The sequence below is a fragment of the Sus scrofa genome, chromosome 14 (assembly GCF_054392235.1).
Source record: "Sus scrofa isolate SSC_HxYL_T2T_F1_AM1 chromosome 14, Sscrofa_HxYL_maternal_Yorkshire_Landrace_v2.0, whole genome shotgun sequence".
Taxonomy (NCBI): domain Eukaryota; kingdom Metazoa; phylum Chordata; class Mammalia; order Artiodactyla; family Suidae; genus Sus; species Sus scrofa.
Genome location: NC_139396.1, coordinates 67,912,037 through 67,938,198, shown reverse-complemented (window position 1 = coordinate 67,938,198; position 26,162 = coordinate 67,912,037). Strand labels below are relative to the sequence as shown.

The window sequence follows — 26,162 nt, the reverse complement described above, 5'->3', positions numbered from 1 at the left end:
GTTCCGGGTCATCAATGAGAATGACAGACTTTAAGAAGCTGGAAGACACAGGGATGAGTGGGCAGGACTTGGGGGGGAAATGACTACAGGAGTTCCCTTGTGGCCTAGCAGTTAAAGGATCTGACACAGTCACTGATGTGCCTCCAGTCACTGCTGTGGTCTGGGTTCGATCCCTGGCCTGGGAACTTCTGCATGCTGCAGGTACAGCCAAAACTACAAAATAAAAAAGTCTATAAATGGATGAGAACTACTGTAGGCTGAAGGCTTTTCAAATATATTTATGAGACTGATTTAATCTAAAATCAATAGGAGTAGAATACTGGATAAATACACGGTTGGTGAATTTAAAATCAAAGATCAATTCAGGTAAGTTTAGTATTGACTCCAGGCTTGTTCTGTTTTACCTGAAAGTCAGATTATCGAAACAACTAAAACTGGGAGATGAAAATGGGCAAGGTGGGTGGAAAAGCTGTGAGTAACGTAACTCACTAACACAAAGCTGTTGGGAATTTTCCAAGGGAGGTCCAAATTTGGCAAAGCCAAAAGGAATAGTAGTGGGATTTGGGAGAGGAAAGAAGGCCCAATTCCTTTAGAAATGATGTGCTCTGACCCCACCTAGTGGTGCCAGAGTGAGTCACAAATTATGACAAATGCCTCGACTCAGCACAGGTGACTGCAGATTTGATTAAAAGATACATTTCCCCGAGGTCAGCACTAACTTGGTAATAAATTTTTGCTTGCTAAAAATATACTAAAACATATGGATTTAGGATCTAAATCAGACAAAGCACAAAAGGAGGATGGAACACACCATCCTGTAACAAACCAGAGAAGCCTCAGCACCAGCTGGCTTAAAAAGATGAGCAGCTCCAGAGAAAACTCAATTCTGGGTTTTTAAGACCTCAAATGCTTTAACTTCTGAAATTAGGAATAAACAACCCCCCAAAATGTTCTTGGACAAGAATGCAAAAGTAGCATGAATAATCAGAGAAGTCATCAAAAATAAAAGAGAAATTTCAAAATGACAAACTGGGTCCATATGACCCCGCAATCCCACTCTTGGGCATCTATCCGGACAAAACTCTACTTAAAAGAGACACATGCACCCGCATGTTCATTGCAGCACTATTCACAATAGCCAGGACATGGAAACAACCCAAATGTCCATCGACAGATGATTGGATTCGGAAGAGGTGGTATATATACACAATGGAATACTACTCAGCCATAAAAAAGAATGGCATAACGCCATTTGCAGCAACATGGATGGAACTAGAGAATCTCATACTGAGTGAAATGAGCCAGAAAGACAAAGACAAATACCATATGATATCACTTATAACTGGAATCTAATATCCAGCACAAATGAACATCTCCTCAGAAAAGAAAATCATGGACTTGGAAAAGAGACTTGTGGCTGCCTGATGGGAGGGGGAGGGAGTGGGAGGGATCGGGAGCTTGGGCTTATCAGACACAACTTAGAATAGATTTACAAGGAGATCCTGCTGAATAGCACTGAGAACTTTGTCTAGATACTCATGTTGCAACAGAACAAATGGTGGGGGAAAAAATGTAATTGTAATGTATACATGAAAGTATAACCTGACCCCCTTGCTGTACAGTGGGAAAATAAAAAAAATTATATATAAAAAAATGACAAACTGGGGACAAAGGAATAGAGAACAATTAAGCATGGCAGAAATCAGAAAAGAATCCTGCTATCACTGTGGACATCAAAATAAACAGAGATCAATTACAGAGCACACTACAATTAAGAAGATCCTTAAATATATGGCATAGGGTAAAACTCATTATATTTAGGCTAATTGCAGAGTTTAGAGGGTCTACAATTACAAAGGCATGGATAACCTGAAGAAGATTCAAAAAAAATGAAGAGTGATTAAAGGAGAAAATTCACAGTGCCTCTGGCAGGAGACCCTTCCTCTTTATTCCCACACTCCCAAAGCATAACATTAAGAAACTAATGTTTGCAAAATGCTTACTATGGCCAGGCCCTGGGGTAAGTGTCTGGAGAGGTCCACCTCATTTATACCTTAAAACAATAGACAGGAGTTCCCATCGTGGCTCAGCAGAACAAATCTGACTAGTATCCATGAGGACCCAGGTTCAATTGCTCAGTGGGTTAAAGGTCCAGCGTTGCTGTGAGCTGTGGTGTAGGTCACAGACACGGCTCGGACCTGGCATTGCTGTGGCTGTGGTGTAAGCTCTGATTCCACCCCTAGCCTGGGAACCTCCATATCCGCGGGTAAGGCCCTGAAAAAAACACACACAAAAAAATAGACAGGTAAGTCCAAGATCACTCAGGGAGCTGGTGGCAGTGGTAGGGTCTCCTTCCACTCAAGCCAACTTACTCCTCCGTCAAGATGCCAGCTCTTCCCTAAGCAATATCTGTCCTGTCCTCTAGCAGATTTTTCTTATACCTGCATACTCAAATCCTGAGATGACTTCCTACCTAAGAAGGAGATATGAAAGAGAAGGTTGTGCAATAAGCTGCTTCTGCCCAGATCACCTAAAATAGGATGTCAAAGCTGAGGGCTTTTTTTTTTTTTCTTTTTACAGCAACACCTGTGGCATATGGAAGTTCCCGGGCTAGGAATCAAATTGCAGCTGCTGGCCCATGCCACAGCCACAGCAACACTAGATCCGAGCAGCAGCTTGTGGCAACACCACATCCTTAACCCAATGAGGGAGGCCAGGAGTTGAACCTGCATCCTCAAGGACACTATGTTGGATTCTTAATTTGCTGAGCCACAGTGGGAACTCCAAAGCTGAGGGCCTCTGAAATCAAGTTCTCCTCTCTTATTTTTCAATTGAAGAACTGAAGCCTGGGAGGCAAAAAAGATGCGCCCAAGGACACACAGAGGAGCCACGGAGAAGCCAGGGTTCAAACACCAGTCTGAACTCCCTCCTGGGATTTACATCTTGGAAGGGAATCATTTGCCTAAATCTTGGGATGTCTAGGATTTAACATCTTACTGAAATCACCAGACTCAATCTTTGTTTTCCCCTTTCGAAAGTTCCTTCTGTCGTGGACCACTTTCTGTCTCCTTGAATGTTGGAATGATCTGTAATGTTGGTATTTAATCCAGTCATAATTCCCCTCAGGTACGTGAAAATGTTTGGGATGCCAACCAACAGGAGAAGGTGGCTTTGTCTTCAATATAAGATGGTATCAGGATCTCTCACAACTCAATTTCGAGAAATTTTTCATATCTGGCTCTTCTTACTGAGAGATTGAATTATTAGAGTAAAATTCCAGCCTAGATAAAAAATAACCATTTAGCCTCCTGGCAAATTCCGTTCAGCACCCACTTTCTCAAAATGACAAATATCAAATCTTTCAAGTGGGAAAATCCTCCAAAGCATCAAGCCAATTGTGCAATGCAGCCAATAGTGCAAGAAAAAGGTTTTTCCCTATCTCTGCAGCATAAAGTCTGAACTTATTAGCACAGGATAACATGATTCATTACATTAACTACCACTGGTTCTGAAATTGAGTTCTTAGAAAGCCACCTGCATTTGATCTCAAAAAAGCCTCAGAATTCCTTAGATATCATCTCTCTTCTTTTCAAAATGCATCTACCATCTCCTTGCATTAGCATCTGCTTGTTAAGATACAACATGAAAACAGAGTAGGAGAGTAAGACTAATGACTTCTCAGAGTTCTCTCCGCTATCATAAATCAAAATACGGTTACTTTCAACAGAAATTTTTTTTTAGGGCCGCAGGTGCAGCTTATGGAAGTTTCCAGGCTAGGGGTCGAATGGGAGCTACAGCTGCCAGCCTATGCCACAGAAACACCAGGTCGGAGCCATGTCTGCAATCTACACCATAGCTCTCGGCAACGCCAGATCCTTAACCCACGGAGCAAGGCCAGAGATCAAACTCAAATCCTCATGGATACTAGTTGGGTTCATTTCCATGAAACCGCAGCAAAACCACAGCAGAAACTCTTCAAGAGACTATATGAACATCATTTACAATCAGGTTTTTTTGTTTTTGTTTTTGTTTTTGGTCTTTTTCTAGGGCCGCACCTGCAGCATATGGAGGTTCCCAGGCTAGGGGTCTAATCGGAGCTGTAGCTGCTGGCCTACATCACAACCACAGCAACACCAGATCGGAGCTGCGTCTTTGACATACAGCACAGCTCATGGCAACGCCGGATCCTTAACCCACTGAGCGAGGCCAGGGATTGAACCCACAACCTCATGGTTTCTAGTCGGATTCATTAACCACTGAGCCACAATGGGAACTCCACAATCAGGTATTATTCACTGGAAATCTGAGGTTTGATGAGATGCAATGGCTGGACAAATCACAAAAGGGCAGTCAGTGCCCACAGTGACCCGAGCCTCCTACTTGAAGCTGACTACAGTCCCTTCCTTTCTGCCCAACCAAGCATTCCATGAGTCCTTCTAACAACCTGGCACAGTCAGTAATATTAGTTCCATTTTACTGATGTGCAAATTGAGGTTCAGAGAGCTTAAGTATCTAGGCTTTAAGGTAGTTTAGCTGGAAATCAATCCCAGGTCTGTCTTATTTCAAAGCCATGCACTTTCTACCACTGCTGTGCTATTAGTGTAGTCCCTGGACCAGTAGTAGTGGCATTAATTGAGAATTTGTTAGAAACGTGGAACTCTTAGGCAACCACAAAACTACAGGACAAGAATCAGCATTTTACCAAGACACTCAGGTCATTTATGTGTATATTAAAGTTTGCCAGGCTGCTGGAGTTCCCATTGTGGAGCAGTGTAAACAAATCTGACTAGGAACCATGAGGTTGCAGGTTCAATCCCTGGCCTCGCTCAGTGGGTTAAGGATCTGGTGTTGCTGTGGCTGTGGTGTAGGTTGGTTGCTGTAGCTCTGATTCGACCTCTAGCCTGGGAGCCTCCATATGCCGCAGGTGCGGCCCTAAAAAGCAAAAAAAAAAAAGAAAAGTTTGCCAGGCTGTATACTATAACATTCTCCCTCTCTGAATATTATTCCTTCCTATAGATCAGTGGTTCTTGAAGTGGAGGGGAGGGGGTGTTTTCCTTTCAGGGACACTTGACAGAGTCTGAAGATATTTTTAATTGTCACAACTGGGGCAAAGTAGGGGGTGCCACTGTCATCAGTGGGTAGAAGCCAGAGATACTGCTAAACATCCTACAATGCACAGTACTGTCCCCACTACAAAGGATTCCCAGGCCAAATGTCAACAGTGCCAAGGTTGAGAAACCCTGATTTTGCTGATAATACTGTCCATCCTCTTGGGGTCTGGGATCTGTTAAAGAAGGAAAAACAAGAGTTTTTCTTTATAATTTATGGCTGAACTAAAAATTACTTTCCCTATGGGTCATTCTTTCACAACATTTATCAAACAGTAACTTCCATCAGGGGTGTAAACTAAGGCCCACAGATAAATTCAACCCACTGCCTGTTTCTGTGAAGTTTGAGAGTTAAGAATGAGTTTTACATTTTTAAATGATTGAAAATAAATTTTTAATAATATTTCTCACTTGTGAAAATTATATGAGATTCCAATTTCAATGTCCAGGAAGTTCCCCTTGTGGCTCAGTGGGTTAAGAACCTGACATAATGTCTCTGAAGATACGGGTTCCACCTCTGGCCTTGCTCAGTGGGTTAAGGCTCTGGCATTGCCACAGCTGCAGCTTTGGTCGAAGATGCGACTTGGATCTGTCATGGCTGTGGCTGTGGTGCAGGCCTACTTTTTATTTTTATTTATTTATTTTGGCCACACCTATAGCATGTAGAAATACTCAGTTCAGAGATAGAACCCACACCACAGCAGCAACCTGAACCATACAGTGACAACATCAGATCCTTAATCCACTGCACTACAATGCGAGCTCCCTAAAGGCTGCTTTAAAAAAAAAAAAAAAAAAACAGTTTTATTGAGATATTAATACCTTAAAATCCACCTATTTAGGAGTTCCCACCATGGTTCAGCAGTATTGAACCTGACAAGTATCCATGAGGATGCAGGTTTGATCCCTGGCCTCGTTCAGTGGGTTAAGGATCTGGCATTGCCGTGAGCTGTGGTGTAGGGCACAGATGAGTCTTGGATCCTGTGTTACTGTGGCTGTGGTGTCGGCCAGCAGCTGCAGCTCCAATTTGACCCCTAGCCTGGTAACTTCCATATGCCATGGGAATGGCCTTAAAAGACCCCCAAAAAGAAGAAGAAGAAAGAAAGAAATGACAAAGAGTGGACATCCTTGTCTTGTTCTTGATCTTAGAGGGTAAACATGTAGTCTTTCACCATTAAGTGTAATACTAGAGTCTTCACAGATGCTCTTTATCAGGCTGAGGAAATTCCCTTCTATTCCTATTTTGTTGAGTGTTTTTATCATGAAATGCTATTGGATTTTGTCATTTTTTTCTACAACTATTGAGATAATCTTGTAATTTTTGCTTTTTATTCTATTGATATGACACATTACATTACGTTAACTGATTTTTGGATATTAAACCAACCTGTATTCCTGGGATTAAAGCCCACTTAGTGACGGTAGATAGTTTTCTTTTTAAATTTTTTATTTTTGGGGGCCACACCTGTGGTATATGTAAGTTCCCAGGCTAGGGATCAAATCGGAGCTGCAGCTGCTGGCCTACGCCAGATCTGAGACATATCAGCTCACGGCAATGCCGTATCCTTAATCCAGTGACTGAAGCCAGGGATCGAACCCACAACCTCAACCTCACAGATACTAGTTGGGTTCTTTTTTTTTTTTTTTTTGTCTTTTTGTCTTTGTTGTTGTTGTTGTTATTGTTGCTCTTTCTTGGGCCGCTCCCGCGGCATATGGAGGTTCCCAGGCTAGGGGTCGAATCCGAGCTGCAGCCAACGGCCTACGCCAGAGCCACAGCAACGTGGGATCCAGGCCAGGTCTGCGACCTACACCACAGCTCACGGCAACGCCGGATCATTAACCCACTGAGCAAGGGCAGGGATCGAACCCGCAACCTCATGGTTCCTAGTCGGATTCGTTAACCACTGCGCCACGACGGGAACTCCTCTAGTTGGGTTCTTATTCTTAATTCACTGAGCCACAAGAGGAACTCAGGGTTTTTTTTAATATGTTGCTGGAGTCCTAATATTTTTGATAAGGATTTTCACTTCCATATTCATAAAAGATATTGGTCTCTAGTTGCTCTTGTTTCGGTATCAGTTTAAGAATGGCCTCATAAAATGAGTTGGGAAGTGGTCCCTTCTTTTCTTTTTTCTTTTTGGAAAAGTTTGTGAAGAATTGGTATTTATTGCTCTTGAGATTTTGGTAGAATTCAGTGGTGAAGCCACGTGGGCCTCTAGTGGGCAGAACCTGTGTTTTTCACTGTGGGTAGTATTTTTATTGCTAATTTACTCTCTTCATTTGTTATAAGCCTATTCAGATTCCTCTACCATATGACTGGCATTAAGAATATTTTGTAGAGAAGCATTTAAATTTCTTTAATGATTTTTTTTCTTTGCTTTTCAGGGCCACACTCGCAGCATATGGAAGTTCCCAGGCTAGGGGTCGAATTGGAGCTGTAGCTGCTGGCCTACACCACAGCTCAGAGCAACACCAGATCCTTAACCCACTGAACGAGGCCAGGGACAGAACCTCGTTCTCATGGATACTAGTCAGGTTCATTACTGCTGAGCCACAATGGGAACTCCTCCTCTCTCTCTCTTTCCATATATATATATATATATATATATATATATATATATATATATATTTTTTTTGGCTTCTTAGGGCTGCACTCATGGCACACGGAGGTTCCCAGGCTAGGGGTCAAATCAGAGCTACAGCTGCTGGCCTATGCCACAGCCACAGCAACGCCAGATCTGAGCCGTGTATGCAAACTACACCGCAGCTCACAGCAACACCAGATCCTTAATCCACTGAGGGAGGCCAGGGATCGAACCCACAACCTCATGGTTCCTAGTCGGATTCGTTTCTACTGTGTCCCAACAGGAACTCCTGTATTTTTATTTATTTATTTTTCCGCTATACTTTTAAATATTTTTGGGGAGTGGGGGCCACAGAATGAGGCAACTTAATGTGGGACCTCAGTTCCCAGACAAGGGATTAAACCTGGGCTGCAGCAGTGAAAGCACTGAGTCCTAACTACCAGAACACCAGGGAACACCCTAAAGAGTCTATCTAAAGCAATTATTCTAGGGTTTGCCATGTAATCCTAACTTATCAGAATCCGCCTCAGATTTATACTGGCCTAATCCCAGTGCTATATAGAAATGTTAGAGAGTTTCCTGGTGGTGCAGTGGGTTTACGTATCTGGTGTTGTCACTGGTCTGGCTCGCGTTCGATCCCTGGCCCAGGAACTTATGCATACCATAGCACAGCGGGGACAGAAAGAAAAATGTTATTCCTATGTAACTCTACTCCCTTCTTTTTCTACAGTATTATAATTATTACATATTACATCTATTAAAGTTACAAACCCAACAATACATTGTTACAGTTATTACTTTATCATTTAGTTATTTCTTAGCCTTTTATAGCTTTGTTCCCACCCACCTCTTTTGTGCTGTTTTTGGCAAGTATATTACACATACATTACATTTTTGTGTTATTGGCTGAACAATATATTAAATACAAGTTATTTTATGCAATTGCATTTTAAATCCGCTAAAAGAAGAGAGGGGGAAAATATACATTTATACTATATTTTATAATTATATAATTACCTTTACTGGTGCTCTTGATTTTTTTTTCACATGGATTTGAATTACTATCTACAGGGTCACTTGCTTTAAGCCTGAAGAACTTCCTTTAGTATTTCTTGTGAGATGGGACTTTAAACAACAAATTTTTGGAGTTCCCGTTGTGGTGCAGTGGTTAGCGAATCCAACTAGGAACCTTGAGGTTGCGGGTTTGGCCCCTGGCCTTGCTCAGTGGGTTAAGGATCCGGCGTTGCCGTGAGCTGTAGTGTAGGTTGCAGACCTGGTTCGGATCCCGTGTTGCTGTGGCTCTGGTATAGGCCAGCGGCTACAGCTCCGATTCGACCCCTAGCCTGGGAACCTCCACATACCGTGGGAAGGGCCCTTGAAAAGCCAAAAAAAAAAAACCCCCACAAATTCTCTATTTTTGTTTATCTGGAAAAGTATTTCAACTTTATTTTTACTGTATTTTATTTTTTTGCTTTTTAGGGCTGCATCTGTGGTATATGGAAGTTCCCAGGCTAGAGGTCGAATAGGAGTTACAGCTGCCGGCCTACGTCACAGCCAGATCCCAGCCGAGTCTGTGACCTACACCACAGCTCACGGCAACACTGGATCCTTAACCCACTGAACAAGGCCAGCAATCAAACCCGAAACCTCATGGATCCTAGTCGGGTTTGTTAACTGCTGAGCCATAAAGGGAACTCAACTTTATTTTTTAAATGTCCTTTTCATTAATATCCAGCTGTGCTGGATATAGAATTCTTAGCTGACAAGTTTTGCCTTTGAGCACTTGTGAATGACATCCATCTCTGGCCTCCACAGCCTCTGCTGAGAAGTAGCTGTTAATGTTACTGGGTTTCCATTGTAAGTACCAAGTCATTTTTTTTCTTGCTGCTTTCAAGATTGTTCCCCTAATCTATCAATACTTTTACTATGAGTCTGTTTGTGAATCTCTTTGTGTTTATCCTCCTTGGAGTTCATTGAACTTTCTGAAGATACAGGTTATTGTTTTTCAATTAATTTAGGAAGTTTCGGCCTTTTTTTTTTTTTTTTTGGCTACATCCACAGCATGCAGAAGTCTCCAGCCCAAGGATTGAAACACCCCATGGCAGTGACTTGAGCAATGACAGTGACAACACTGGATCCTTAACTTGCTGCATCATCAAGGAACTCCACAGGCATTATTTTTTTGAATATTTTTTCTCTCTCCTCTCCTGGTAGTCCCCTTGCACATATGTTAGTGCACTGAAAGATCCTCATTTCTCTGAGGCTCTGTACAGTTTTCATTCTTTTTCTCTCTTCTCTTCAGCTTATATAAACTCTATCAATCTATCTTCAAATACAAATTATTTCTTCTGCCAATTGGAATTTACCTTGAGCCCCTCTAGTGAATTTTTCATCTCAGTCATTGTATTTTCCAACTCCAGAATTTTAGTTTGGTTCTTTCCAGATGTTTTATTGACTCCTACAAACTAACTGGCCTATAGACTATACAGTATCTTCATTAAATCCACAAATTTCCCAATTGCCTTTCACCAAAAGCTCCTCAGTTCTAGAGAGTCCCCTTAGTCATAAATTCTCCACACTCTATTTGCAAACAAAAAGTCACTACTTTCTGTAAGGAGCTAAGGGTTTTAAAACCTGCTTCTCCCTCCAGGCAAAATCTCTGAGCCCCTGATAGAAGGGGGTAAGGGAAGACACAGTAGCCTGAGGCCTTCTCAGTTTCCTTCTCCTGGCTGGAACCACCATCTCACAAACTGAGGGTCATTGGGACTCCAGTATTCCTGGAGAGCCACACCTGTAATACAGCCCACATTCCATAAGTAAGAGCTGGGTGGAAGAAGGAAGCTCCATGATTCAGCTTCACTCACCCAGGATTTAGCCTCAGCAACAAGTAGCCTTGGGCAGAAGCCCTAAACTATGCACTTCTGGGAAGAAGGCTGTCTGCCTAGGGGGTAGGGGGAGAGGAAGCCCTGTGTACTGGGCTGCAGGGGTTGAGAGCAGAATCTCTACCTTGTAGAGCTGGGAGCAGGGAGGGTGGTATGGTCCTGGTTCAAACACCACAAACTCCTGCCTTTCTTACAGATTTTTTTTTTTTTTTTTTCTATTTAAGGCCACACCTGCAGCATATGGAAGGTCCCAGGCCAGGGGTCAAATCAGAGCTGTAGCTGCTGGCCTATACCACAGCCACAGCAATGCAGCATCGGAGCTATGTCTGTGACCTATACTGTAGCACAGGGTAACGCCAGATTCTTAACCTACTGAGCGAAGCCGGGGATCAAACCTGCATCCTCATGGATACTAGTCAGGTTCATAACTGCTGAAACACAATGGAACTCCTTTACCGAATTTTCATAGATTTTCTTTCTTTCTTTTTCTTTTTTCTTTTTTGGTCTTAAAGGGCCGCACCCACGGCATATGGAGGTTCCCAGGCTAGGGGTTCAATCAGAGCTACAGCTGCTGGCCTATGCCACAGCCACAGCAATGCAGGATCCAAGCTGCGTCTCTGACCTATACCCACAGCTCAGTGAAACCTTAACCCGATGAGCAAGGCCAGGAATTGAACCCCCGTCCTCACAGATACCAGTAGGGTTCGTTAACAACTGCACCATGATGGGACCCCCCTTCATAGATTTTCTTGAGTAGATGCTTCTTCACTTGATGTCTGCTCTTAGAACAACTTCCAGAGGGTTTACAAAAAAAAAATTTTTTTGGCCACACCTACGGCATGTAGAAGTTCCAGGGCCAGGGACTGAACCCACGCCACAGCAGTGACCCAAGCCATAGAGCCACAGCAGTGACAACGTTGGATCCTTAACCTGCTGTGCCACCAGAGAACTCTCTAAATTGGTTTTTGTTTTTGTTTTGTCTTTTTAGGGCCATACTGTGGCATATGGAAGTTCCCAGGCTAGGGGTCGAATCAGAGCTGTAGCCACTGGCCTACACCACAGCCACAGCAACGCGGGATCCGAGCTGTGTCTGTGACCTACACCACAGCTCATAGCAATGCCAGATCCTTAACCCACTGATTGAGGCCAGGGATCGAACCTGTGTCCTCATGGATACTTGTTTCCACTGAGCCACGACAGGAACTCCTAAATTGTTTTTTAAAAATAAATTTTACCAGTTTACAGAGCACCATGTCACTGGAGTTCCTCACCCTGTCAGGCTGGAAGGGATCCTGCCTAAGGCCATTTTTGTTCTACAGAGGTAGAACTGAAGAGTTGAGTAGTTGCAACTCGGACCCTAAGGCTTGAAAAGCTGAAAAAATTTATTATGGGCCCGTTACAGAAAAAAAATTGCCAACCACTGACTTATGTTGCTGTTGCCAATTCTGCTTGTCCCCAGGCCACACTCTGAGTAGCAAGGACATAAAATTACTTGAGAGCAGTACTGTATTGGCTCGAATCAAAACGCTCCTTCACCATTTACTGGATATATGGTTTGGGGTACCCACCTAAATGAGTTGTTTTGAGAGGTAAGTGTATGAATGTCTGACACTTAGGACGTATTCAATAAAGGATAACTTATCATTGTGATACAAACTGTAGGGAAAGTTTAGGATATCATCTTTTTCCTCGAAGAGTTTTTTCCAGAAAATTTAAGCTGTGAAAAAGGGAAACAACTACTGTAGACTGTGCAATAAAATGAGATGCAACTTTTAATAGCTGGGGTACATAATATAATCGAATAAAGTTAAAAACTCTATAAAGCTGAAGTTAAAGCCTGACACTGAAAATTAAATTTCGCTACCACGGATGTTTTCAGACTCTTGGAATAACAATGAATGAAAACCTTCAGGAAGCACTTCCAAACCCAAAAGTCCCATTGAAAAAAGCAGCGATTATCTTTAACATGACGATTTGGGCCTAGATGGCTCCTTCCGGTTCTGACCCTCTCAGTCTTTGCCCAGAGATGATATAAACAGAATCCCGAAGCTTCCACCTCAACTGTCACCGCGGCAAGGGCGCCCAGGTCGGTGCCAGATCCGCACCAGGGCCCGATCCCGCCAGGCCTCCCTTCGCTGCAGCCCGTAGGGGCTGCCGGCCGGTTACCTCGCAATTGAACTCCATCTCCGCGTCCATAGTGACGATCCGCACGGTGAACGTCTTGGGCTGCTTCCTCTTGAGAGAGCTGAAGCTCATTCGGGAAGCGATGGCCCCGGCCATGGCGTGGGGCTCAGGCCCGGGAACCTGGGGCCCCGGGGCCTGCACTCTGGACCTTTTAGCCTCCCTGGAGAAGCCGCACAGGCCTCAGGGCCACCATGGTGGCCGGCCGGCCGGCCCGGGAGCTGTCTGAGCGGCGCGGGCCCCCAGCGGCCAGCATGGGCCGCGAGGACCGTGCCCTGGGAACGGAAAGGGGAGTTGGGGGGCGGGCCCTGATGGCCGCGGGGAGAGATCGCGATCAGGGACAGACAAGGCGGGCACCGCCCGGCTCTCGCCGGGACTCGGGCTGGGGACGTTGGGGACGCCCAGGGACGGGGGCCCTAGACGGCGGCTGCCCAGACCCTGCGCGCCTCTCAGCGGCCAACAGAGGTCTCAGGGGCCGCTCTCCAGCCAGGCGCGCACGTGCGCGCGTGGCTGTCACCGTCCTAGCTCCGCGCACCCGCGGGAAGCGTCCCCTCCCCGCATCCCCCGGCCTGCTCCCTGCCCCGCCCTCAGGCCCTTCAGAGCGCTTCACGCAACGCAACCTAACTCGGCGGCTGCAGCCTAGACACCACGATTGGCTGAGAACTCTGAGGGAGGCGGGACTTTCTCCCGCTGTCCCACCTTCTTCAGTAGGACTTTACCAATTGGAAGTTCAGATCTAATTGGAGGCGCGGGATTACCCTCGACGTTGAGTGGCTAAGGCAGCGTCACTCCGAACGCTTTTGTTCGTAGTGGGTACGCCTACTCTAGCAAGACTGGTTGACGCGGGGAGCCCGGCGCGCCTTTCCCAGGAAAACAAGAAGAGGCTGCTCCCGGGGCGCGGGAGATGAGTCACTCCTCAGTTCAGCAAGGGACTGCCCTTCGGACCAGGTCTGCGCCGAGTGTGGCGCCCCAGGAGACTGCGTTTCGAACGCCGAGCGGCCAATCCTGTTTAGCACTTAATTGCATGTATTACATGTACTGACTTGGTTTTTCTTAAACTTTCAAATCACTTGAGGCCGCTTGGTAGCGGGCAGTTTCCGCCAAGTCCTTCAGCTTCTGTTGAGGAGAAATTCTAGTTGTTACCGCGGGAGGGGGTAATAATTGCATCTGTCTCATGGAGTTGTTGAGGAATTTAAGCGAGATCATCCATATAAAGCTTTAGATAAGTGACTGGTCATACTACGTTGAATCTTATGAAATTATTCTTTCTATAGATTTAAAAAACTAGAAAAATGAAAGCAGTTTTTATGTTGTGTTCTGTGTGATTTCCAGTTTCAGATCATATACATGATTTTTGTTTAAACTTCCTCAAGGGTTACAGTGAATGTGTGTGAGAGAGAGGTAGGGGAGTATAACTTTCTGTGTTTTTGTTGTGGTTCTTTAGGGCCACACCTGGGGCATATGGAAGCGCCTGGGATAGAGGTCCAACTGGAGCTGCAGCTGCCAGTCTACACCACAGCCACAGCAATGCCAGATCTGAGCCGCATCTGCGACCTACATCACAGCTCAGGGCAATGCGGGATCCTTAAACCACTGAGGGAGGCCAGGGATTGAATCCGAGTCCTCTTTGGATACTAGTTGCTGAGCCACAACTGGAACTCGTGTGTGTGTGTGTGTTGTGTGTGTGTGTGTGTTTCTGTTTCTCTTTTAATCCAAATTTTAAGTTAATTCTTAGTGGTTGCCTAGCTGAGTGGTTGAAGGTTAAGCGTTGCACAGGTATTAACTATCATTATCACCCCCACCCCCACTCTACAGGTGAAGAAAAAGCTCAGCATGACGGAGCTACTTGCTGGCTAGCATCTAACTGCTGAGAGGCAAAGCTGGAACTCAAACCCAGGTCTGTTCCACCCAGAGACTGCTCGTATTACCTCTACTCTGCTCTCCTTCCCTGGTGGTGGCTTCTGAATTGCTCCTCCTGGTTACAGCCCCAAGACCCTGAACTACAGTTCTGGAGCCCTCAGCAGACACTGATGCTATAACTCTATTAAGAGCATAAATTACTCTTCCCCATAGGCCACCACAGTGCCTGTGAAGCACCAGCCAGGCTCCAGTAACATTTGCTGGCACACCCAGCCAGGCTGCCATGGGAGAACTTTATGCCCTGCCTACTGCTAGCAAATTCTCCCCACCAAACTGATTGTTTAGGGCACTGTGGGCTTATCGTGGGAGTGTCTTTATTTTCATTGCTTCTCTTCTTCCCTGCAGGTGGGAAAACCAGGCTAGATTTCCTATGGGCTCCCCACAGGGACAACAAATCACAGCTTTAACTGAGGGACAAAGCTGCTGACAGAAAATAAGTGACTCTGGGCCACTGAGGAGTGAATCACGCAGCAGGGGCTGAAAATAACACTGATAGCTTGTTTTTATGGAAGGCTCCCTGGGTGCTAGGCACTGGCCTGATTGGCTGAAATTTAGCATTCCTAGGGAGACATCTGGGTAGATGTACGGTTCTAGATCTCAGAAGCAAGGCCAGGGCCAGGAATCAAAATAGATGTGATGGAATACTATGCTGTCATTAAAAGTGCCATTCACAAGGAATAAATAGAGATGGTAATAAATGGTATGTACCAGAGAAGGTTCTGAGAAGGAAAAATTCATATAGGGCTCGCTAAGAAAGAACTGGCACACAGACACCAGTTAATAAATATTTGTTGCATGAATAAGTGAAGGGCATGAGGAAATACTTATGGTCTCAACTATGGGAACAATGTTAATAGTCACAAAATATTAAGTGCTTACCATATAAGGTACTCTGCAAAGTGCTTTGCATGCTTTACCTATTTTGCTCTTTATCAAAACCCTATTCAGTAGATATATATCCCTAGTTTATACATGGGGAAACCGGATAAGGCTGAAACTAAGTAATTCACCCAGCGTCATAATTGGTAGAGTCGCAGTTTGTATCCAAGACTGTTTTCATCCCGATCTCACCTGACATGATTTGTTCCAGCATTCTACCAGATCAGTGGTTCTCAAAGTGACATCCTTTCCCACCGGGGTGCATTTGACAATGTCTGGAGATTTTGAGGACAAAACCAGGGGATGCCTCTGTCCCCTCCTTGAGAAGGTCAGTGATGTGTGACCTGGGGCCTACACCTTCTGAGGTCAAGGCTAGGATGCTCCAAGGTGCTATCCTGAAGCACTGAGCCTGGATGAAGGCAGCTGCTACCTGATGAATGATGAGTAAGAACCTATAAGACCTTAAGAAATCACTGGCACTTACCTTCCTCCCTTCAGGCCTGGGATTGAAGATCCTTGAATTTGCCTAGGCTGTCACTTGCAGTGTTGGAGGCAGGCATACCCGAGTAGAGAACTTCTACTTTTCTGTGACTTTGGGCATAACTTAACTTCTCCAAGCCTCAGTTACCTCATCTGTAAAAATGGGCATAATAATAAATGATATGACATGTTCAAGAGCTCCTCTTAAATGGTTTTTTTTTTTTTTACTTTTTTTTGTCTTTTTTTAGGGCCACACCCATGGCATATGGAGGTTCCCAGGCTAGGGGTCTAATCTGAGCTGTAGCCACCAGCCTATGCCACAGCCACAGCAACATCAGATCCGAGCCACGTCTGCGACCTATAGCACAGCTCATGACAACGCCGGATCCTTAACCCACTGAGCAAGGCCAGGGATCAAACCTGCGTCCTCATGGATGCTAGTCAGATTCCTTTCCACTGAGCCACAGCAGGAACTCCTTTTTATGGCACCTGCAGCACACAGTTCCTCGGCCAGGGGTTGAATCCCAGCCGCACCTGCGACCTCAGCTGCAGTCACAGCAACACCGGATCTGAGCTGCCTCTGTGACCTATGCTGCAGCTTGCAGCATTGCTGGATCCTTAACCCACTGAGGGAGGCCAAGAATCGAAACCGCATCCTCACAGAGACAGGGCCAGGTCCTTAACCTGTTGAGCCACAAGGGGAACTCCTTAAATAGGAATTAATATTTATATAGCATCCTCTGTGTCTAAGGTGCTGTGTAACTTTGAAAAGGTTTTTATCATTTTTGGACCTCCATTTCATCATCAGCTAAAGTGGGGAGAATAGGAAATGGGATTGCAAATAGCAAAGCCTCAGAGCACATGTTAACTCCATGCTCATTTTCTTTTCTTTTCGTCTTTTTAGGGCCACACCTGTGGCATATGGAGGTTCTCAGGCTAGGGGTTGAATCGGAGCTATAGTCACCGGCCTACACCTGAGCCACACAACTTGGAATCCAAGCCACCCTGTCTGGGACCTACACCACAGCTCACAGGAATGCCAGATCCTTAACCCACTGAGGGAGGCCAGGGATCGAACCTGTGTCCTCATGGATGCTTATCTGGTTTGTTAACTGCTGAGCCACGGCAGGAACTCCTCATTTTCATATGTATATATGTGCTCATTTTCATATGTATATATTTGCATTTAATTCTCATGATTCAGTAGGTTATTATGCCCATTTGACAGTTAGGAAAACTGAGATGCCCAAGCTAAGTTACTGGCCAAAGACTACACAGCCTAATAGAATTAGAGCCTGGATCTCTGGCTGTGGGCCCTTAGTCTTCCATGGATGGTGTGCTGCAGGTTACATGAGGCCTCGTCTACAGCAAGCACTGAAACATGACTATTTTCTGGCCTAAAATTCATGCCCATGCCTAATTGGCAATTTTCTGCTCTTTTCTGTGCTCCTTGCTGAGGTAGATACTTGTTTCCAAGGCTGGAGTAACAAAGTCATCATAAGAACTGAGTGGCTCAGAACAACGGAAATGTGCTATCTCCCAGCTCTGGAGGCCAGGAGTCTGAGATCAAGGTGTCACAGGGCGCTGCTCCCTCTAACCTGTACTGGGGGATCTTTCCTTACCTCTTGAAACTTCTGGAACCCCTAGAAGTTCGATGGCTTGTGGCTGCATCACTCCAATCTTCCCATGGTGTTCTCCCTGTGTCTCTGTGCATCCTTTTCCCTCTGTGCATGGCTGTCTATGTGTCCAATTTTCCCCTGCCCTCCTTTTTTTTGGCCACACCTGGGGCAAGCAAAAGTTCCCCGCCCAGGGATTGAACTGTGCCATAGTAGTGACTACACCGATTCTTAACCCACTGAGCCACCAGGGAATTCCCAAGAGTCCCCCCCCCCCTTTTAAGAACCAGTTTTTTTATTTGACCATTTCTTGCATTCGAAGTCCTCCTCAATGACATCCTTGGCCTGAGAGTCTTCGCCATAGTCCTTCACCACCACACTACTGCAACCAACCACTTTACAGGGTTTTCCCTGTCTGTCAGTTTTACAGAGGCCTACCCATTCCCCTAGTTGCTTGTTGTCATCGCCATAATTAGGTTGATCTGGTGCTCAGCACAAAGGGCATGAGCTCATCACAGTTGATGGAAGCACACAAAGACGGGCTTGGCGTTTGTCTAAGGTTTTGGCAGCTTGGTGAATTCCACGGGCTAGGCCATCATGGATGAGGCCGGTCTTCAGCACCTCTTGTAGAGCAGTATTAATGTCCATTACACCTCCAGCAGCAATGCCTTCCTCAGCCAGGTCCGTGGGTTAGGGGCGGAGCCAAATTTTGAGTGCACCTAAGCCTCTGTCTCCGCAGGACTCGGTGGTGGCAGGGAAAGAGAAGATTCCCCTTTTTATGAGGACATCACTTATGTTGGGTTAGAGCCCACCCCAATGACCTCATTTTAACTTGGTTACCTCTGTAAAGACCCTATTTCCAAATAAGGTCACATTCTGAGGTGCTGGGCTTACGACCTCAGTATCTTTTTTTGTTTTTGTTTTTTTGCCTTTTCTAGGGCTGCTTCCCTCAGCCTATGGAGGTTCCCAGGCTAGGGGTCTAATCAGACCTGTAGCCGCCGGCCTACGCCAGAGACACAGCAACACCAGATCTGAGCCGCGTCTGCAACCTACACCACAGCCCACAGCAACCCCTGATCCTTAACCCACCTGAGGGAGGCAGAGATTGAACCTGAGACCTCATGGTTCCTAGTCAGATCCATTAACCACTGCGCCACAATGGGAGCTCCTCAGTATCTTTTTTTTTATGGGACACATATGGGAAAACACTCCTGTGTTTCTCCTTTACTTTCACACTCACAATACTTCTGACACCACATGCCTGGTTTTCCACACCAAGCAATTCTCTGGGACACCAGCTGCATGTCCTATAATTCAATTCAATTCTGACACTAACTAGAGTTAGTACAGACCCCACAGATTACTGCTTAGTTCCACAAGACTGCCCCCGGCTCCCGCCCCGGGTTTCAGGTGCCAATGGGAAGTCCAGGTTGTAATCTAAACTTCTGACTGACAGGTTATAAATCGGGGACCCTGTGACCTCCTCCCTGGGTTAGAGAATTTGCTAGACTGGCTCACAGAACTCAAGCAAACACTTAGGTTAACCAGATTTTTAGTTAACAAAGGACACAGATGAACAGGCAGATGAAGAGATACCTAGGATGAGGTCTGCAGTGGGTTTATGCAGGGAGCAGGAGTTTCTGTTCCTGTGGCATTGGGGTGCACCACTTTCCAAGCACATGGACGTGTCCACCAAACTGGTAGTTCTGTGAACCCCATGCTTTTGGGCTTTTTATGGAGGCTCCCTCATGTAGGCATAATCTATCATAAACTCAGTCTCTAGCCTCTCTCCCCTCCCAGGAGGATGGGGGCTGGGTCTCCAACCTTTTGATGATGGCTTAGTCTTCCTGGTAACCAGCCCCTATCCAGGAGCCCCACAAGCTTGGCCTCATTAGAGCAGAAGATGTTCCTATCACCCAGGAAGTTCCAGCGGGTTTAAGAGTTCTGTGTCAGGAGCCATAGTCAAAGACCAAATATTCATATTCAAACAAAAAAGGGCTCCTAGTGCTTTTATCACTTAGGAAATGACAAGAATTTTAGGAGCTCTGTGCCAGGAATGAGGGGGCAGAGACCAAAAAAAAAAAAGATTTTCTATTATTTCACAGGATGAAATTCAACCCAAAACGTTCCCTTTCTAGGAGTGGGCCCCAGGAGCTGTATTTATGTCAGGGTTCCTTGGGAGGTTCATGGAAATCACATTTCTTTCAGGAAGGATGCATTCTGTAAACTTTACATGATTCCAAACTTTGTCTTCCAAGACCCATTTTTCCCCATAGGAATGAATGTGAAATAGACGATGAAATGTGCTCCATACAGCTCATAAATCTACAACCATCTTGTCATATTTTTGCCTTTGATGCTGCTTCGTATGTTTGTAGCCTTATCTCTACCTGCCAGGGCGGTGGTTCAGTCTTCGTGGTGTTTATCATGTCCAAGATCTACTCCAAAGTATTGATTGGGGGTGTGGTTTTCAGCAGTAGGTGTTTCAACTTTGTGGATGATGTTGAATAATGTTGTTACAGCTTTTTTAAGTGGTCTATAATGGCAATGAATGGCTGGCAAGATAACAGCTCAGTAGTCACACGAAGCAGTTGCTAGAGTCCAAAGCACACTAACAGCTGTGTGATTTGTTCAATAATGACAGAAAGGGTGGCTGGTTAGCTCCGTGGTGCTAATGTCACAGAACGTAGTCTGTTCTCGGCTGTAGAGACGCCGCCTTGTGGCAGCAGCGTAAACACAATTTATAATTCATTCCATCCCAACAGCTTTGAAATTGTTCAATATGCTTTCCTTTTCTGGTGTTTGTATGATTTCCAGTTTAGACACGGAGTGGCGCTTTGAGAGTGTTTTTATGTGGCACTGTGTCAAGGACACATAATTCATATCTGCAGATGATGCATACTACAGAAAGGCTGGGATTTGGCAGTGGGGCTCATACCCTAGCTGAGACATAAAAGCTTTCTTGTCCCTGCCACTGCTGTGTGGGGTCTCCTAGGAGCTGGAGAATGCAATTCTCAGAAAGCAGTTGGGCCCGAGTGTGAAAGCCCATCAATAAGGAGCAGGTGACATTGCCACAGCTGGGTAATTTGTCTCTTTGCTCTTCTGCAGCCCATTCAGTGATGATCTATTTGTCCCAGGGAATAGATGATGGCAGGTTTGTCCATATTTTACACTTATGAACCTGCCTGCTTCTTTTTGCTCAGCTGTGCCCATCTGTCTTTGTCCCTGGCTCCTCTCATTTCATTTCACAGATTGGGCAGTAGGTCTTGGCAACGAGTTACGAAGGTCGATTCCATGAGGGCAGCTTTGGGAAAGGAGGGAGGGAGGAGAAGAGATGGGTCAGCTCCCTACAGAGAGAGGAGGATGAAAGAGATGTCACAGACTCAGTGGTGGGCAGGAAGGGACCTCAGAGAAGGAGGGGAGCCATAGATCCTAGGACAGAAGATGGCAATTCTGGGGAGGCTTGCTAATAGATGGCTTGAAGGGCTGAGTCCAATGCCAGTCACAAAGTTGAGCCTAGTGCAAAACCTAATTGTGGTAGCCAGCATGCAGGAATCTTACATATTGGTATTCACACCTCTGTCATGCCCCCTTCCCACTGCAGGGATGATATGTGTAACCAATGGAATATGCAAAAATGACAGTGTGACTTCTAAGGCCAAGTCATAAAAGTCCTTGAAGGTTCCACCTGACTCTCTTTTGGATCACTCACCTGCCATGTGGTGAAGACACCTAAGCAGCACCTGGAGAAGCTCACTGGCAGGGAACTGACACCTCTGCCCAACAACCAGCACTGACTTGCAGGTGTGTGAGTAACCTACCTTGGAAGCAGATCCCACAGCCTCCATCAGGCCTTCAGGTGACCAGAGTCCAAGCCAACATCTTTTTTTTTTCCCCCGTTCTTTTTATGGCCACACCTGCAGCATATGGCCACACCTGCAGTTCCTGGACTGGGGGTCAAATTGGAGCTGCAGCTGCCAGCCTACGCCACATCTTGTGGCAACGCCGGATTGATCCTTAACCCACTAAGTGAGGCCAGGGGTTGAACCCACATCCTCACAGACACTGTGTTGGGTTCTTAACCCGCTGAGCCACAACCCCCCAAGCCAACATCTTGACTGCAACATTGTGGGATACCCTGAGCCAGAACCATCCCCACTAACCACTCCTGAATCCCTGACCTATTTGGAACCATGTGAGATGATAAATGTTTATTGTTTCAAGCTGCTAAATTTGGGGGGAATTTATTTCACAGTAATTGGAAATGGTCTAATTATGTAACTGCTTACTTGTGGAATTGTCCAATATCCATTTGGTTGCTGCCTGGAATGCACCGTCCATGGAGCTAGGACCCATTTATACCAAGTGCTCAGTTAACCAGCATTGCATGTCACTGAGGGCCACAAAGACAACCCACCTGCCCTACTACTTCAAGCAAGATAAATGTAGTTAAGAAAAGATTCTGGGTGAGTTCCTGCTGTGGCTCAATGGCAACAGTGGCGTCTCTGCAGCATTAAGACGCACAGAGGGTTAAAGGATCTGGTGTTGCCACAGCTCAGTTGCAGCTGTGGCTAGGATCTGATCTCTGGCCTGAGAACTCCATGTGCCACCAGGTGGCCAAAAAATTTAAAAGAAAAGAGATTCTTGGATGTGTGTCCTGGGGAGAGGGAGAGGGCCGCAATTAGGATGACCAAACATCTCAGTCCCGGGACAGAAAGATTTCCTGGGACAGCGGACTTTCAGTGCCCAAACTGGGAAAGTCTGGGGTAAACTGGAATGAGCTGGTCACCTTACCTGGAGTGGGGAGTGGGGATCTTGAAGCTGAACTTCCAGTAATCTGGTGGAACTCGGTCACATTTCTCTGTAGAGGGAGACCCAGCTCCCATCTCTCTTGGTCATGGGTGAGAGCCTGCTCCTGGAGCCACCTGGTTTGATCCTCCTGCCCCACTGGAATGGAGGAGATGGGAAAACTGTCTTAGAAATGCCTAGACCATGGAGTTCCTATTGTGGCTCAGCAGGTTAAGAACCCTACATACTGTCCATGAGGATTCCTGTTCAATCCCTGGCCTCGCTCACTGGTTAAGGATCTGGCATTGCCATGAGCAGCAGTGTAAGTCACAGATGCAGCTTGGATCTTGCGTTGCTGTGGCTGTGGTGCAGGCCGGCAGGTAGCTGCAGCTCTGATTCAACCCCTATCCCAGGAACTTCCATGTGCTACAGGTGCAGCTATAGAAAGAAGGAAAAAAAAGAAGAAATGCCTAGGAGTTCCACTGTGCCACAATGGGATCAGTGGTGTCTTGGGAGCTCTGGCTTGCAGGTTCAATCCCTGGCCCGGCACAGTGGGTTAAGTATCCGGTGTTGCCCCAACCATGGCTTAGGTTGCAGCTATGGCTAATCGGATCCCTGGCCCGGGAATTCCATATGCTGAGGGGTGGCCAAAAATGAAAAAAGAAATGCCTAGACCAGTGTGAGGAGGCTGCAGGTCAGCCCTCCCTTGTTTTTCCCAACAGAAGCGGCAAGAAACACCAAGAATTTGGTGAGGACTCTCATCTTAGACCAGGAGGGCCTGCCATTCCCTCTCCAGGGGTCCTGGCTTCCTGTGGCTCGATTGCCAAATGCTGTTGCCATGTAGCCTCTGTTGGCATAATCCAGCCACAGGTCACCAAGGCTGCCCACTCCACTGTTAGACGTATTCCTGTCCTGAGTGAGCAGATGCCTCCACATCATCTCCATCGTCTGATGATATTTGATGGTGCTGAACAATCAGAATACATTTCTTTGGGGGTCAGGGGGCTTTCACATAGTGTGCACACATTGCTTCCTCTGCCTCAGGTTCTCCTTGTCCTGCTCCCTTCTGGCAAGCTTTCCGTGTTTACCCTTTAAAGCTTAGGTCTGGAGTTCCTGTCATGGCGCAGTGGTTAACGAATCTGACTAGGAACCATGAGGTTGAGGGTTGGATCCCTGCTCTTGCTCAGTGGGTTAACGATCCAGCGTTGCCGTGAGCTATGGTGTGGGTTGCAGATGTGGCTTGGATCCTGCGTTGCTGTGGCTGTGGTGTAGGCTGGCAGCTACAGCTCCGATTTGACCCCTAGCCTGGGAACCTCCATATGCCGCGGGAGCAGCCCAAAAAATGGCAAAAAGACCAAAAAAAGAAAAAAAAAAAAAACTTAGGTCTAAAGTCAGGCCACCTGTGAGGCCCGATAAAGATGGTCACTCCTACCTCTCCATGCCTGCCACTCTTTGTTCCTCCACCCTGTGACATGAGTGACATCTTACTTGCTGTACCTCCATCTACCCATCTAGGTTTTTCCTGAGTGGTTGTGTATGGGAACCCTTCAGTCATGCTCATTTTCAGAATAAGAGCTCACTCCCTTTGGGTCCCTCAAAGAGCAATGAGGCCCAGCTGTGCGCCTGCTCCAGGCTCTGGCTCTTTGTTAACACAAAGAGCAGCCCTCCAGGCTCCCAGGCTTCCGTCTTAGCTACAAGACACCAGCCATACTGTTATCTTCATTGCATTTATTTTGATGGTTCTGCCTGCATATAACAGTTGATTTGGGTAATTTATCATAATGATGCACATTTTCCTTTTTAAATAAATCAAAGAATACATGTTCATTGTAGCAACTTTAGAAACATAAAAAGTTCAAGTCTCACTTCCTTAAAGAAGTTATTAACCCTTAAAAGTATATAGGACCTCAAATTTTCTTCCCCCCCCTCCCCATGATAAGTCCTCATAGCTCCCCATGCTTCTTCATACCCTCTATCACAATTGGCCAAAATACTTTTGTGTATATTTTTCACTTGTTCAGTACGTATTTAGTATGTCAGGCAGGAGAGGGCTGGGGAGGGGTAGGCCTAAGGTCTTTGCCCTGGAGGTCAGTACCAGTTCGATTTTTGTCTCCCCATCCAGGCCTTAAATTCCAAGAGGCTGGGGGCTTGTTGTTCTGATCACCCTGGTGTCTCAGATGAGAGCACAGGGCCTAGCCAGGTGGACTCAATATTAGCTGAAGGAGAAGTTCCAGTCATGGCTCAGTGGAAACGAATCTGATTAGCATCCATGAGGGCACAGATTTGATCCCTGGCCTTGCTCAGTGGGTTAAGGATCTGGCGTTGCCGTGAGCTGTAGTGTAGGTCAAAGACACTCAGTTCTGGCACTGCTGTGGCTGTGGTACAGGCCAGCAGCTACAGATCTGACTCAACCCCTAGCCTGGGAACCTCCATATGCTTTGGGTGCAGCCCTAAAAAGACAATAGCAACACAAAATTCCAAGAGGGCTGGGGGCTTGTCCTGACCACCTTTGGTGTCTCAGAGCTAAGCACAGGGCCTAGCCAGGTGGACTCAATATTAGCTGAAGGAAATCACAAAATTAAAGCCTCCCCTCACTCCTCCACCCTAAGCATACGAGAGGGAACTAGCATCAGAGGATAGACATTCTTCAAGTGTGGGCAAGCAGTCTATGCACATCATCTAGTCTCTCTAGAAGCTATTAGCCTCCCTAGCCCCTCTGTGGGGTCTGCAGGCTCTCTGCTCCTGCCATGTCTGTGACCTGGGGGATTGTGGGCTGAGAAGGGATTAGTTTGGAAGTCAAAGCCGAAGAAGGGCCTGAGGCCCCAGGAGGCCCAGACAGAGATGGTAGAGAAGGATGAAAGGGAAAAGGAGTTGATAGAGAGGAAGCGAGCCTGCAACCCAGAGCTTTGTCCGTCTGTCTTAAAGTGGTAGGGGGTTTGTTCCTTAGATAATGTGAGAAACGCTACCTTTGCACCCCTCTCCACAGGAAAACGCACCGGCACACATAACTGCATACGCTTTCAGTGGGCTTACCCTCTGCTGTTCAACCTTAAGTGCCCTCTTAAGAACCCCTAGTATTATTGTTCAATCTTCCTATTTCACCCAATTGGACTCTGAGGCCCAGAGTCGGCAGTGGGTTTGCTCAAGGTCACAGAGCAAGTCAGTAGCAGAGCTGCAGTGGCACAGAGGACGAAAACCCCAAATTTTGCCCAGTATCTGCATCATGGGATGGACAGGGACAACGCCCACCTGTCTGGGTGGAGATGGAGGCGGGCGAGCCGGTGGGGCGGGGCTTACTCACGTCCCGCCTCCGCTGCCGGGTTCGGGGGCGGGGCCTTCCTCCAACCTGCACAGCTCCAACATGGCTCCGCGTCTGTGCAGCATCTCTGCGGCGGCGCGGCGGCTACTGGGGGGCCCAGGGCTTGGTGCCCGGGACACTGCGGCTGTGGCTGCGGCGCGGTACGAGCCGGGCAGGGGCGGCGCGCGTGGGGGGTGCAGGGGTTCGAGCCAGGGGCCGGGCGCGGGGGATGGGCAGAGACTCGGAGTTGTACTCTAGGGCTTAGAGGCGGGGGCAAAATCTAAGCCTGGGGAAGAGCTCTAGGCAAATGGTGGAGGTGGGAAAGGTATGCGCAGTTTCTTTGTCCTATTGGGTACCTGGCTCTGGGAGAGAATGAAAGATGGGGTGAATGTGAGGGGCAGGTCCGGGGCCATGGAGAGTGGGAG

The 26,162-nt window shown here is 46.6% G+C and overlaps 2 protein-coding genes and 1 pseudogene across 25 annotated transcripts in view; 1 reads left to right on the top strand and 2 right to left on the bottom strand.

Moving 5' to 3' along the window:
- The window catches only part of NF2 (NF2, moesin-ezrin-radixin like (MERLIN) tumor suppressor), a 72,628-nt gene extending 59,291 nt beyond the window's left edge, over positions 1-13,337 (bottom strand). For all 11 annotated transcript variants that reach the window (XR_014825860.1, XR_014825859.1, XR_014825858.1 and 8 more), the window contains exon 1: positions 12,742-13,337. Coding sequence is in view for 5 of the 11 variants with exons in the window: in XM_013983029.3 (XP_013838483.1) it covers positions 12,742-12,855 (114 nt within the window). In the remaining 6 variants the exon portion in view is untranslated. The remainder of the gene's footprint in view (positions 1-12,741) is intronic.
- Positions 13,338-13,600: 263 nt separating this feature from the next.
- Positions 13,601-26,162, top strand: part of NIPSNAP1 (nipsnap homolog 1) — a 29,611-nt gene continuing 17,049 nt past the window's right edge. Inside the window, exons 1-4 of one of the 14 annotated variants that reach the window (XM_084993585.1) lie at positions 13,601-13,704; positions 14,572-14,653; positions 15,767-15,999; positions 21,256-21,455. Coding sequence is in view for 1 of the 14 variants with exons in the window: in XM_005670786.4 (XP_005670843.3) it covers positions 25,801-25,898 (98 nt within the window). In the remaining 13 variants the exon portion in view is untranslated. Of the gene's footprint in view, positions 13,911-14,571; positions 14,654-15,021; positions 16,000-21,255; positions 21,456-25,758; positions 25,899-26,162 lie in introns of those variants that run through there. The other 13 variants (XM_084993586.1, XM_084993591.1, XM_084993590.1 and 10 more) reach the window with 13 other exon arrangements.
- On the bottom strand, positions 17,931-18,341 carry LOC106505963 (small ribosomal subunit protein eS12 pseudogene; annotated as a pseudogene).